The sequence below is a fragment of the Caloenas nicobarica genome, chromosome 16 (genome assembly GCF_036013445.1).
Source record: "Caloenas nicobarica isolate bCalNic1 chromosome 16, bCalNic1.hap1, whole genome shotgun sequence".
Classification (NCBI taxonomy): domain Eukaryota; kingdom Metazoa; phylum Chordata; class Aves; order Columbiformes; family Columbidae; genus Caloenas; species Caloenas nicobarica.
The window spans coordinates 4,821,669-4,835,708 of NC_088260.1; the positions used below are offsets into that span (position 1 = coordinate 4,821,669).

The 14,040-nt window shown below is 55.1% G+C and overlaps 2 protein-coding genes across 3 annotated transcripts; one reads left to right on the forward strand and one right to left on the reverse strand.

Annotated features, from left to right (window-relative positions):
* Positions 1-3,586: 3,586 nt before the first annotated feature.
* On the reverse strand, positions 3,587-9,888 carry HPD (4-hydroxyphenylpyruvate dioxygenase). The gene is given in 17 exon segments (XM_065646651.1): positions 3,587-3,697; positions 3,838-3,954; positions 4,100-4,222; positions 4,866-4,937; positions 5,207-5,369; positions 5,528-5,605; positions 5,765-5,868; positions 5,992-6,081; positions 6,191-6,273; positions 6,359-6,401; positions 6,571-6,675; positions 7,395-7,457; positions 8,235-8,261; positions 8,493-8,604; positions 9,001-9,025; positions 9,028-9,118; positions 9,775-9,888. Coding segments are annotated over 17 exon segments (1,521 nt in total).
* On the forward strand, positions 9,835-13,284 carry PSMD9 (proteasome 26S subunit, non-ATPase 9). Of its 2 annotated transcripts, none has more exons than XM_065646361.1 (6): positions 9,835-9,997; positions 10,077-10,179; positions 10,946-11,133; positions 11,595-11,696; positions 12,027-12,115; positions 12,466-13,284. In XM_065646361.1, exons 1-6 carry the CDS (start codon positions 9,887-9,889, stop codon positions 12,491-12,493), a joined length of 621 nt encoding a protein of 206 aa, XP_065502433.1. In that variant the 5' UTR covers positions 9,835-9,886; the 3' UTR covers positions 12,494-13,284. The 2 variants fall into 2 exon arrangements, with proteins under 2 accessions (XP_065502433.1, XP_065502432.1); XM_065646360.1 differs by having other exon boundaries at positions 12,488-13,284.
* Positions 13,285-14,040: the final 756 nt, after the last annotated feature.

Genomic DNA, 14,040 nt, shown 5'->3' on the forward strand with positions numbered 1-14,040 from the left:
GAGAGACGTTGACTGTGCTCCCTGCAAAATTGCGTCTCGCTAGGTGGGGTGACCCAAGAGGACGGCGCAAAAGTTTTGGAAATATATCTTTAGGTTTCCCAGTGCGACGCTGGCTGGAGCCCGGGGCGCAGGTGCCGGTTCTTGCTCACAGGTCCCGCTGCCCGGCGCCTTCTTCCACCTGTTTGTGCGGTTACGGCCCTGTTCGCAGTGCCAAGGTGGCCCCAAGAAGTGGTCTGTGACTCCCAGGGGGCCGCAAGGGGAAGGGGTTCATCTTGCAGATATTTATATTGTATAGAGCAGCTTATTTCTACGTGAAAAAAAAAAAAAAGAGGAAAAAAACCACAAACGAGAAAAACAACAAACATTTTTAAACTCCAACAAAGTATACAGTAATTTCAGTTCTGATTTTTCGTGACCTTTTTCAGGGATCATTTCAGTGCATTTCTGTATAAAATAAAAATTTAAGGAGAAAAGGATTTTGAAGTATAAAAAAAAAATGCGTCTTCTGTACATAGGCAAACTCAAGAATCTTCTCTTCAAACACTGTTTCTTGTAGAAACATGTTGAAATTTTTTTGCTGATTTCTTTGTACTTCAAGAGCATGTAAATAATTTATTAAAAGTGACTATTGTAATTTGGAGTTCTTTTTAAACAGATTCCAGCTCTAAATCATGTTGAGGAGATGGGGTAGAAGAAGGACTAAGTATAGCAAAGGAGCTGGTGGCATTTACAGCTTGTGTCAAGCTTTGTATAATGTAAATTCTGTATAAATATGTTTTTTTTGTCAAATAAATAGATGGAATTAGAAGCATTAAGAAACTGAAGACAAAAAATTGCCAAGTCTAGGCTTCTTCTTTCCCCCCCCAGTCTGAAACCTAATGTGCAAAATCTATTTATTTCAAGCGAGGAAATGTGTACAGTCTAATAGACAACCTAAAATGTATTTAAGCGAGTTTGCAACTGGATTTTTTCAATTTAATATTTGTTTTGTTTTTATGAGTTTCCTCCTTAATTGCCACTGTAGTATTTGTCCAAGTGAAAAGAAACACGTCATAACGGACACTCTAAAAAAACGGGCAGTTTTAAAAGCAAAATGGAAGAACACCCGGCTCCCAATCCTTGCAGTTTTCTGGTTCTCTAAACAGGTTGTTTTAAATCACAGTGTGAAAATAAAGGGCTTCCTTTAAAAGGAGGCAGGTGAAATGGTTTGCAATAAATGAAAAAAAATCTTATTTTTTTGAAGTTCCTTAAAAAAACAACTCTGCTTCGAAGATTTAGGATTTCTGCTTTCTCTTTCGTTAAGCAAATTTATAAATTTAGGGATGTTTTGTGCATATAGAATCTGTCACCAGTATGTATCTTGTTTTGAAGAAAGTGTTTTTGTTGTGGGTGTGTCATGCTGTATATATTTGTTCATATTTTTGTGAATTGAATACTATGTACCATTGTATTATAGTAACTTTTATAAAGCAAACCATAAATATACTGACTTTTCTTACAGAAAAATTATGTTGTGCTTAATGTATAACCACAGCTGCTTTTTGCTCTCTGACCCTTGCTGGGAACCATGTGAGCTCAACGAAGCAGATCCAGACAAAGAGTGCTCCAAAGAACTGATTTCCAGCGAAGTTTACTGAAAGTATTAATTCTGGTGAGCAGGAAATGACTTTCAGCAACATTATAGTGCACAAAATCTGTGAGTGATTTAAGTTTATAAATTTAAAGAGCATTTTAATATTACAAATCCTGACAACCCGTAGGAGCCGAGGCACAGCCAGGGTGTCCCAGCCCTGGGGAGGGTCCCTGCTCCCGCAGCCTTCGCCTTGGATTTTTCTGAGTTCACATCTTTTGGTTTTTAGCTTTATGGAGGCAAAAGCCCTTACCCTACGAAGCCAAGCGTTAGTGTTGCTGGTTCGGGTGATGCTCCAAGTCTCTTGGGGCCAGAGGCCTCTTGGTTTTGTTCTTTTCAATCAAGTTTATTCAAATCTGAGATCTGTTCTGTTCCCCGTGGTTTACAGGAGGGGGGAGCTGCTGGGGTTCGATGGGGATGAAAGTCCAGCCTGGAGCTGGATGTGCCCCCCGCCTCCCTCGCTGGGGCTGCTGTGGGTGTGCTGGTGGGCAAAGCCGCTTCTCTGAGCTTTAGAAAAAGATACGCAGAACAGAGATGAGTGGAGTGGTGCTGGAGGAGGAAATGGAGAAGACAGGAGAGAGCCTGGGCTGTAGATGACATCCCAGCTCAGTTCTTGGCATCTATAGCTGCCCGTGACGGCTGGCGGATGGGGATGCGGGATGGGATGGGGATGCGGGATGGGATGGGGATGCGGGATGGGATGGGGATGCGGGATGAGATGGGGATGCGGGATGGGATGGGGATGCGGGATGGGATGGGGATGCGGGATGGGATGGGGATGCGGGATGGGATGGGGATGCGGGATGGGATGGGATGGGGATGTGGGGCAGCCAAAGCTCACAGGGCTCATCCCAGAGGGTGGCGGGATGGGGCAGGGGCTTGGGCTGGTGGAAGGACTCGTGTTCAAGGAGCCCATCGTGAGCTGAGGGCTTGGCAGGGACTTTGGCTACTCGGGGTTTGAGCAGTTTCGATGTTGGGAAACGCGGGGAGCAGCAGTGGGTGCGCTGCGGCTTTGGAGGGCAGGCGTGCAACAGTGGGGAGACCTGCAGGCAGCAGAGACCATGAGATGTTCTTCAGCCATCGCACACTGAGGTCTGTGGGCTCCCCAGGGAGCGTTTGACCCGTAGCCACAGTAACTATGGGGTTGAGGGGGTCCAGCTTCGACACATTAACTTACCAGGCACTCAAGCTGTGACAGAACAGGGTTTTATTGTGTTGGTGGGGAAAGTCCCTTTGCAAAGGACAGTGCCAACACCAGAGCAATGCCCAGAGGGGACTTTGCATGTGCGGCTGGGATCTGAGCCAAGGAGTTGCTGCCAATGCCAGCAGTCACTTCTTGAAACACGTGAGAAACCCCAGCCCTTCATTAGTGCAGGAATTTACAGGTATTAGAGCAAGACTGCGTTGTCTTAGGAAGGCTGAAATACAGAAATTTGATTAAGTCTCATTCCTGAGTGTTGTAGCTACCCTAAAATCATGTGTTTAATCCCAGCAAATTCAAATTCAAGATTGAGTCTAAAAGCAATTAAAATCTTACAGAGAGAGGCAAACGCCTCCATGCTTTCCTCTCCCAGCTTCCCACGTAGCTAAAATTAACAGAAAATTTTGGATAGACTAAATTTAAGCTCTCCCAGTTGTGTCTTCTGTCTTCCTCCATAGCTGCGTGTCTTTGGCACATGCCTTAAATCTGCCCTTTGTTAAAAATTCAGTGGTTTGGATCAGATTAAACTGCTTTTCAAGAGCGTGTTTGCTATTTCCCACGCTCCCTCTCCCTAGAAGTCACCGGAGGGCAGCGTCGGGGCTGGGTCGGGATGGGTGTTGAGTCCTTTCACATCTCCAACTTGGCAGCAGCTTCCCTGGGTTTATGACACTTAGGTCTGGGCTATTTACCAAAACATGGGCTGTTTCCTGGTTCGTTTGTGAATCAGCTCATTAGGCCGGCGTTTTTGCCATCCTCTAGATGTGCTTGGTCTCTCCGTTGGGCTCCAGGATGGTCAGGTTTCCTCTTGCGTCTTGATCCATTTCTATTGCTTCAAACAAAGACTTGAAGTTCCCGGCGCCAAAGCCCTGCGGAGACGACAGCGTTACAGACCAGAGGGACGGGCAGCGGGTTCCTCAGCTCCGAAGCGGCTGGGAAAGAGCAGCAGACGGCACTTGGTGGCCCCGAGGTCTCAAAGCCAAGATCATCGTGAAATCCTCAAACCAACCTGGTGGTTATGCCGCTGGATGACCTCCAGAAAGAGCGTGGGTCTGTCTTGAACTGGTTTGGTGAAGATCTGGAGCAAGTAGCCTTTCTCGTCAAAATCCACCAGGATTTTCAGCTCCTGGAGAAAAGAAAGAAGGCGACAGCTCGAAGACCCACAGAAGAGCAAAGGGATCCCCCTGTATCGCCCTCATCCCTGCAGAACATTATGGGGAGCTGATCCAGCCCTGGGCAAACCTTTTCCCCCTCAGGCCGGTCTGACTCACCGCCAGCTTGTCGATGCTCTCCTTCACGTTGATCTTGGCCGTTTTCAGCCTCTGCCGCAGCATCTGGTAGTAGCTGGAGGGCACGTCCATGAACTGCACGCCCCGCTGCTTCAGGTTGGTGATCTGCAAGGCAGGGGAGACCCCGGCGTGGGTCGGGCTCGGGGCCCCTCTCTGGTTTGTGCCAAGAGGATGGCTCGGGACGGATGGTGTCGGGAGGCAGGGCGATACTTTCCCGTGACGTTGGCCAACCTCATGCACGGGGACCTGTCCCACCTTCTGACTTCGGGCACCAGGAGCAGGAGGGCCGAGATGCCCTCTCCAGGCAATGCAGAGAGTTGGCCACTGCACAAGGATCTTCATCCCACCCTGACCCCCCAGCACCTCTGGAGGAGCCCAAAGCCAAGTGCTCAGCAGCAGCCGAGCTCAGTCCAGAGCAGCACCTGCCCCAGGCAAAGGTGGGTGACGTGCTATGGTGGCTCAGCCCCACCAGCCACCCCTCAAGGACAGCACGTGCCATCGGGGTCCCTGCAGACCCCAGCTGCTGTAAGCTGGAGGGACGGGCATCTACCAGCAGCTCACAGGTGCGGGCAAGTCCCTTTCCAGCTGCTCGCTGGGCAGTTAATCCTGGTTGTGAGACAATCGCAGCACAAAGCCCGCTCAGCCTGCCCCTGTACCCCGCTGGTTGTCGTTGTCCACCACCACCCTGTGACAGGACGGTGCCCAGCAGGATGGGATGGAGGCAGGGAGCTGCCGGGGGTGCACTCACCGCCGAGATGATGTCGGAGGTGTTCAGCGCGATGTGCTGGACTCCAGCCCCTCCGTAGTAGTCGATATATTCCTGCAGGGAAAAAATGTCACCACGTTAGTGACAGCGCAGCTACAGCGTGCAAAGGGCTGGGCGTGAAAGCAAAATCAGCTCAGGGACACCATGAAATGAAAAAAAAGACACTCTTGGTGAGATCGGGGATAAACCATCTCTGTCCCGGTGGCTCCCCGGGGTCTGACAGCCCTTGGCAAACCCGAGCAGAGCCAGCAGCCACCACAGCGCAGCTTTTCCTTCACCGAAGCGGTGGCAGCCTGACGGATCAACCGCTGGCGTGCGCTCACCTGAATCTGGGATTTCTTCTTGCCGAGTGCCGGCTCATTAATGGGCATCTTAATGGTCTCTTCATAGTTGGTGACCACGATGGAGCGCAGGGCGCTGAACTCGGTGTGCAGCTGCTTGTCGTCCACTGACCAGAAGCGGTGGAAGAGCAGGTTCTTCTGGTACCTGCCCGCGCCACAAAGGGCACCATCAAGTCCCTCGCTCCATCCCCGCACTGGCGAAGCTCTGCTGTGGCTTAATTAGCCTCAGCCATCACCATCGGAAGCGGCGAGAGCAGCAGAGCGGTGCTGCCGCTCCATCCCGCCCGCCCTCCCGGCTCTTACCAGTCTGCCACTGGGACCATCTGGAGGTCGGGCTGGTTCCCCACAACGTGGTCGACGAAGCTGAGCTTGGCGCTGGGTCTGCGGGGGAAGCCAGGGGTGGTTCTCAGCCGGGCTCGAGGGCACCCCTCAGTGCGAGGGGCTCCAGGTGAGGTGGTGGGGACCCGTCTGGCTCTCGGGTGGGACATCCCACCGGCGCGCGGCGGCAGAGCCGAGCGGGACCCCCTGCAGAGCACTCACAGCTTCGGCAGCAGCGGGTCCTTGAAGAGGGGTGGGTGGTACCCGGGCAGGAAGAGGCCCTTGTAGTTGAGCTTTTCTATCAAGGTGTGGGTGGTGTCACCGTACTGCAAGAGGGAGGAAAGCGGTTGCGTGGTGGCCCTGGTTTTTCGGGGATCTCCTGGGTCCAGGCTGCTCCCACGGACCCCGCTCCAGCACGAGGGCTCAGAGGCAGCTGCCCTGCCACTTACCGTCTGGATCACCGCAAACTTCACCCTCCCGAACTTGTCCTCCTCCACCCAGGGCTCCCTCACCACCACAGCTCCGCGCTCCTTGGCTTTCTGGGCAGAAGGAGAGAGACCCCATCCTGCCGCAGCTCCCGTGGGCCCCTGCCCGCCTCCCCTCGCTGTTTCGGGGTGCTGTGCAGGAGGGAGCAGGGGGGCTGCCCACCTGCACGATGAAGTCGCAGTCCTCCACTTCGAAGGCGACGTCCTTCACCCCATCGCCGTGCTTCACCAGGTGCTCCCCCATCTCTGCACGGAGCAAGAGCAGCCCCAGGCGTGAGCAGCAGCACTTTGCTCCACCATCTCCCTCTCCATCCCACCCCGCGGTACCTACCCTCATTCCCTGGGTTGAGAGCGGATGAGAGAACAAACACGATCTGGCGAGGAAGAGGAGGAGAGGTGAGGGATGGAGACGTGGCGGTGCCCCCAGGCACCACGGGAGTGGAGTTTAATGGTGCAAATGGGCTTCGGCAGCACCCACACACCTGACCCCCGCTCGTCTCCCCCCACCCTCCCCCACCTCTGGAAGGTGCATCAGCCCCTCACCTTGTCCTGCTTGATGACGTGTGAGACGACGTCCCTGCTGCCGGTCTCCAGCCCCCGGTACGCCAGCTCCTCGAACCCCAGCTTGTTGCAGTAGTAGGATGCAGCCTGCGGGGCGTGCGAGAGCCGCACCGGGTGAAGCTGTGGTGCCGGTGACCCCTGTTCGGTGCCGCTGACCCCCGGTTCCCACGGGGCTCCCCCCGGCCAGGGCAGCGCCGACAGCCCCTGGGGAACGGCCACCACGTGTGCAAGACAAGCGTGTGCACGATTGCGTGCGGGTGTGTGCAGGGGCAGCCGAGCTGCTCTGCTTCCCTCCAGCAGCCCGGGAGGAGCTAGCAGAGGCGAGAAAGGGCCCATATTGGGGAAAAAACCCCAACCTCAGTGGGAAGCGTCGCCTCCAGAGCCCTCCCGCACCCGCGGTGGCCGGGGGCAGGCAGGGAGCCCCCGCCGATGGGGCAGAATTTCTGCCTGTCTCCTGTTCATCTGGGAGTTTGGGCAGAAAGCAACTCAGGTTTGAAGCAAAGGGATTTTCAACTCCCCAGCAGCGAGCGACGGGGAGCAGCTACCACTACGCCTTGTCACCACAGGCTGGTGACGGCTCCCGTGCCACGTGTGCCGGTTTGCGTTTTCCGGGCCCCTCCCGCACACACCCCCGGGCGGCCCCTCGCCTTGTGCAAGAGCCCCCAAGGCCGTGGGCGGAGGCCGTGCCAGCAGACACGGGCGCTGACCCAAGGACGGGCTTTGGGACGCCGGCACAGCCCCCCCGGCAGCCAATGACCAGAGCGGCCGCACCACCCCGGCACGCACCGTTCCCCACTGCCTCTCACCTGCTTGGCATTGCCCACCCAGAAGGTGATGGAGTGGAAATGGACGAAGCGGCCTCGCAGGGGCTAAAGGGGAGGGAAAACAGAGCTGAGAGCCGCCGCAGCCTTTGCCGCGGTGTCACTCGTCGCTGGAGCAGGGAGGAGCGACAGCCGCGACCCTGCAAACGCCTCTCCTGCGAACACATCCGAGTCAACCGGGCGGAACCCCAGCTGCTGCCCCAAAACAGCGACTTTTCAAAGCACTTTGCAGCCAGGTCCTGCAGGATCCTGCTCCGTGGGGTGGAACGTGCGAAGTCCCGACTCGCTTGGGGCCACGTCGGTGCTGGTGCTCCCGGTGCTGCCCAGACACCGTGTCTGAGGCGGGACACCTGCCCATGAACATCGCTGTGCTAAAGATTAATTCTCAACCCCCAACACTCTTACACAGCTGCCAACGCTGGCAGAAATTCCCCTTCGATCGGTTCCCTGGGCTCCCAGCTGTGACGTGCACTGACTGGCAGCTTTGAGAGCACTTTTTGGGGGAAAAAAGTGGCAAATAGGCACAGCATTTGGAAATAAATATTGCAACGAATTAGGATTCTGGTTAGGCACCAAGGCTGGCTGGAAACACCCATCGTCTCCCATTTGCCACTCTCCTCGCAAACCAGAAAGAAGGAAAAAATTTCATCATTAATGGTGATTTACAACAAGGAACAATGTCCTGTGTGGCCCGACCAGGGAAAAATTTTATTTCTGATTTCACCAGGTAATAAAGGAGTAAGGAATGAATATTATTTGCATTAATATGGCTGATGTTTCATGCAAGACAACAGGGCAGTACCATAGACCCAAAATGGCTCTTACCTTTTCTCCCTTGTCTGTATAAGTCGTCTGAAAGAGAGAATCAGAAAAGAGAGATGTTAGCGGAGCGGGAAGGTACCGCGGCCCCCAGAGAGCTCGAATCCAAAGGTCAGTGTATGAGGAAAGCTCTTCTGCACGACTTCCAGCACAGCCACCAAAAAATCTGAATTCAAGCAGAGATTAAGCCCAGTAAAGCTCCCGAGACATCCCTCACCGTCGATCTCCGGCCATTTGATTTAATTCCCATCCGCTGCCTCTCACCATTTTTGTGACCCGGCGATGTGACAGCGATGAAGCGAGTGGGAGTCCAAGAGGGCACTTAATATAGCGGTGGGGTGGGGGAAGGTCCTCCTTGGCTCCACCTTCTCCCACCCTCAACTCAAAGTGATGCGCTTGGTTCGGGCTGGGAGCTCCCAGCACCGTCCCATGGGCGGCTTTGCCGGGGCCACGTCACGGGGTCCTGCAGCGCCGGCTGCGGCACAGCGGGGTTCAACGCGCGGGGTGGTGAGCGTGCAAGCGTGCAAGCGTGCAAGCGTGCGAGGCTGTGTGGCGCGGGCACCTGCTCACCCCACAGCAAAACCTCCCGGCCCCGTGCACACCAGGCCCGTGGCGGGGTGCCGCAACCGCGCACACCCCCCGGCCCTCCCACCTGTCCCTGGGGACATTCAGCCCTTCGCAGGGACGTTTCCAGTCCCAGCCAACCTGAACCGGGGCGGTTCGGTCGCACGTGGAGCCCAGCTGGGTGTGTGGTGTCTGTGCCTGGGGCTACGCGGTGCCACCTTCAGCTCCGGTGACCCGGCGCTGCAGGGGACACAAAATGTGGGAGCAGCAGCGGGGGTCAGGGGGCTGCCCGCCGTGGGGACCACCAGCGCACAAACACCCCCTGGCTGGGAAGGGGGACACCGGGGGTGGTGAGCGCGGGTGCTTGGGTGGGTGTCAGGGCTGTGGTGGTGGGGTTGTGTCCCCTGGGGCCACACACCCAGCTGGGCTGGGGTGCAGGCTGGAGAGGGACGGGCAGCGGGGACGTGGGACACCACCGTGCCACCACATCACTGTCGCGGCTGTGCCACCCCATGTCATTGCCACTGCTGTGTCACCCCGTGGCACCGCCGCTGCTGTGTCACCCTGTGGCACCGCCACCACGGTACCGCTCCCTGGCACCATCAAACCCGTGTCACCCCGCGGCACCCACCCCGCGGCACCCACCCCGCGGCACCCACTCCGCGGCACCCACCCCACGCCGGCAGCGGCACCCCGCTGCCCCGCCCCGCGCTGCTGGCCCCGCCCCCGCGCTGCTGGCCCCGCCCCCACTGCTGTCCCCGCCCCCCGCGCTGCTGGCCCCGCCCCCGGTGCTTGCCCCGCCCCCTCACTGCAGGCCCCCGCCGGCCTTGTCCCCGCACTGCTGGCCCCGCCCCCACGCTGCTGGCCCCGCCCCTGCACTGCTGGCCCCGCCCCTGCACTGCTGGCCCCGCCCCCACGCTGCTGGCCCCGCCCCCGCGCTGCTGGCCCCGCCTCCCGTTGCAGCAACGCCCGCGGCTCTGACCCCGCCCCGAGACACAGACCCCGCCCCCCGTGGGCGGTGCTCCCGCCGCCGGCCCCGCCCCGGCGCCAGTGACGCGTTTTCCCCGCCGCGGGCGGCGCGGCCGCTGTCAGCCATGGCGGATCCCGGCGGCAGCCGCCCGGTCACCGTCAGCGACGTGCAGCAGCTGGTGAAGCGGAAGGACGAGGTCGAGGCGCAGATCAAGGCCTACTACGAGCTGCTGGGGGTCAGTGCGGGGGGCGGCGGGGCGCGGGGCCGGCCCTCGGCGCCGGCTCGCAGCCCCACGGCCGCCTCTTTCCACGCAGCAAAAGGGCGTCGGGATGACGGAGCCGCTGGTGGACGCGGAGGATTTTCCCCGGGGCGACATCGACATCTACGAAGTGCGAACCGCCCGGCACAACATCATCTGTGAGTGCGGGGGCGGCGGGGCCGGCGCCCCCGGGGGATGGCCCGGCACAGCCGGCTGTGCGGGGAGGCCGGCCTGTGCTGCGGCGGTAAACGGCCTGCCAGGAACTACAGCTGTATCCCAAGCAGCGTATCGTTCTACCTGTTTATCGCAGTCCTTAAAAAAATGAAAGCCAGGATTGCGCTGAGTTCGGTTTTCAGTTATTTTCCTCTGTTTGTGCCTGATGGGGATCGGCTCAGTCAGGAAAACGCTTTTGTCCGCGCGTTGTTGCAGCGACGTTGGAATTGTGCTGCTGCCGTGGAGCCCTTTGGGATTCGTGAAATACGGTGAAATGCTTTTGTGGAATAAGCTTTGGGTAAAAAACAGCTTGGCGTTTATTTCTTCCCAGGCTTACCCCGTGCCCCGTCTTTGGGGATGGCTCCTGCTCTGGGTACACGAGTGTGTGACTTGATGGAAAAAAGGCTTGGGCTGCTCGGTGATTTCTGGGTGACCGTGGGCCTCCGAGCCCTGTGTCCTTGTGTGTCTGCTGGCATTTGTAGCGTGGTTTTCTGCGTTTGTAACTCCTGCTGAAAAGCATCTGCGGGGCTGCATGAGCAGGGCTGGCACCAGGACCCAGCAGACACAGCAGCAGAAGGTTATTACAAACCACAGCTGGCATCTGAGACACCCCAAATACCATTTTCTGCCCAGCTGCGGAGTGCATGCTGAGGAAGAACCCAGAGGTGTAGCTCGCTTCCGCTCCCCGTGTGCTAACGGTGTCACCCCCAGGTCTGCAGAACGACCACAAGGCTCTGATGAAGCAGGTGGAGGAAGCTCTTCACCAGCTGCACGCCCGGGAGAAGGAGAAACGCGCCAGGGACGAGGCGGAGGCGCTGGCCGAGGCCATGAGCCAGAGCCAGCCGCAGCCCTTCGCCAGAGTGAACGCGGTGACGCCGGGATCTCCTGCCAGTATCTCGGTAAGCTGGGGGGCCTGACAGCCCATCGGAAAGCTTCTTCTGGACCTAGAGAGGAAACGCAGCAGGTGGCTTTCTCTGTCTCTTGTTAGTAAGTTGGGGGTTTGATTAGTGTTCCACTCCCCCTTTTTTTTTTTTCTTTTGTCACACTGGGATGTCCTGTGAATAGACCGGTCGCTGTACGGGAATGAGATGAGTGCTCTCAGCTGTATCGTTGTACCACACAGCTCCCGTGAGGCCTCACTGACCATTCGAGCCTCAGTGCTTCTCTTCCCATAAAGCAGGGCAGAGGAATGAGTACTTACTTCTTTCTAAGGACATGGAGAAGGTGTAAAGCAGTCCAGTTGCCTGAGCAGTGAGAAGAAGAGTGTCGTAGCACACCTTCTGGGTGCAGGGTGATGCTCCTGTGATATTACCTGCCTTTGGAGAAGGCAGATGCTCATCTCTCTTCTACCTCTGTCCAGGGACTTCAGGTCGATGATGAAATTGTGGAGTTTGGTTCTGTCAACATCAACAACTTCCAGAACCTTCAGAACATTGCCACAGTGGTGCAGCATAGCGAGGGGGTGAGCTCATTTCTGCAGTAACTGCGTTCTCTTGCCTGTCTCCTAGCCACAGGTTTATAATCTCTATGTCAGAAGCAGTGTCAGATTTAGTCTGTGCTGTCGTAGCCTTGTTCTCTCACAGCATTGAGCCAATTGCTGCTAGATAGAAGGGAGCAGAGAGGTGTGTGCTCTTTGCCGTGGGGATCACGTCGTCTGTTGTCCCCCGGGAGCTCCCTGCAGCCGGCTGCGTTGCTGTGCCGCCCTTGTGGTCTGGCCAGAGAAGCTGCCGCAGCTTGGGAAGTTGTCATCTTTTATTCTTTCTTTTTTTTTTTTTTTTTCCCTCCCTTTCAGAGACCTCTGAGTGTGACTGTGATCCGCAGCGGCAGAAAAGTGCATGTGGGGCTGACTCCGAAGCGCTGGGCCGGGAAGGGTCTCCTGGGGTAAGCTGCTGTTTTGCTCACTGGAGCAGATGAGGCTTTTTTCTGGCTCGGAGCACATTTTCTGCAGCTGGGCCAGCTCTGGGCTTTGCTCTTGGTGTGTGTTGCTGCCCGCTCTGGATGTCACTGGCGGGTACCAGCTGAAAGCTGGAGGCCGATGGTTTTGCACAGCGATAACGGGGAGGCGAGTTGTGTCAAACATGAGCACAGGGGTAAGGTCTCAGTGGTATTTGTTTGGTAGAGGAAACAAAAGGAGCAGCGTTGTGGTGGGTCTGATTGATGCCACGTCATATCTTCTGTGCCTGTTTGAGAACTGCGACTTTAATGTTTCCTTCTACCCTCTTCTTTTTCAGCTGCAATATCATTCCTTTGCAGAGATGACCATTGTGTGGAAAACAATAAAGCTGAAGTTTGTGCCTGCTTTCTGGACTCTGATCTGGTTTGAAAACTTCCCTACATGTTTTTGCTGAAACAAATGTTTTGGAGGCTGTGAGCTCCGAGCGCCTGACTCGCAGGGTCTGAGCAGGTTCTGGTAGAGCAGGGCCTGCCCGCAATTCCGAATTGCACGGGTTCATCAAGGGTGGCTTGCAGAGTTGCAAGATGTGTCTTGTCATCTCTTACACCTTCTGTCAGTTTGGAATGAGGCTGTAGAGACACAAACATCATTTGATACAAGCTCTGAAGAGCATGAAATGCTCTTGATGACAACAGAACATTCCTTTTTCCTTTTTTTCCCGCCCCCCCTGCAATTCCTTACTGAACATCTTGTAATAAATGCTAAAAAGTCCTGGAGCACTTTTTTGTGTCTGTAATAGTAGATCACAATCAAGAAATATGCAAGTTTGATACTTTATCTTTCCTGTATTGCCACAAGTTTTGAAATCACTAAATGTGATGAAAGAATTTTTGAAACACCTAATTATTTTAATTTAATGAGATAAGGAATAATTCTACTTTGCTTTAATTTTAGTATTTTATATGGTTATGATAAAAGTACTCCTGCCTCGGTGGCTTTTTATTTTTGATTTGGTTTTGTTTATTTCTGCTAGTTGGTTTTGGGGTGTATCAACTCTTCAAGGGCATTTCTGGGATGACTGTTTTGTTGTAAGCTTGTTTCCAGTTGAACTTCAAAATATGCTTCTGAATCAATAAAACTGAGTAAGGCCTCTCTCCATTCTTGCAGAAGTTGTTATTTTGGGCAGTAATTGTGGGCTAAGCTGGGTGGGTTAGACACAGGTCTGCGCAGACACAATCATGATTCCCTGGCTTTCCAGAGCTGAAGCCCAGGGAAAGTTCATAACACTTCATAAACCGGTTGTGGCATAAGTAACATCACATGTAATGAGCAGTTTTGTTATAACTGTTATTAACCAGACCTGGACTAGACTGAAAAAGTGGACTAAACCCCAGACTTTTAAATCACTCACCCAGGACTCTCTGTTACATTAAGTAGGTTTCCTCTTTTGGTATTTCAAGCGTTTGTGTTTCAGCATATGGTCCAACAGAGCAAATCCTACTGAAATGGTAAAGTTTCAAAGTAAAGCTCCTTGGGTGGTGATTCCTTCACGGTGCTATGGAGGCAGCATCCTCGGATGAGATTATCTAGATAATTCCCATCCAGCGCAGCCTCACCCTGCTCTGCCTTCGCTATTCCTGTTTTATTCTTTCAAGAAATTTTTAAAAGGCTGAAACGCGGTGCTGTTTTGCTCAATCTCTTTTCTTGACGAATGGCTGAGCATGGGTGGTGTTCGGGGCCCCTCTGCCCCTCTGCGTCCTGACTCAGTTTACCAGAGCAGGTCTCAGGTTAAACCTGTGCCGCCGACCTTCACCCCGCGCTGTGACCCACACGGGCCGTTGCAGCTCCTAAATCCGCTGTGAAATCCCACTGAGAAGCAGCACCTTGTCCCTGTCTATAGTTACAAGGTAAG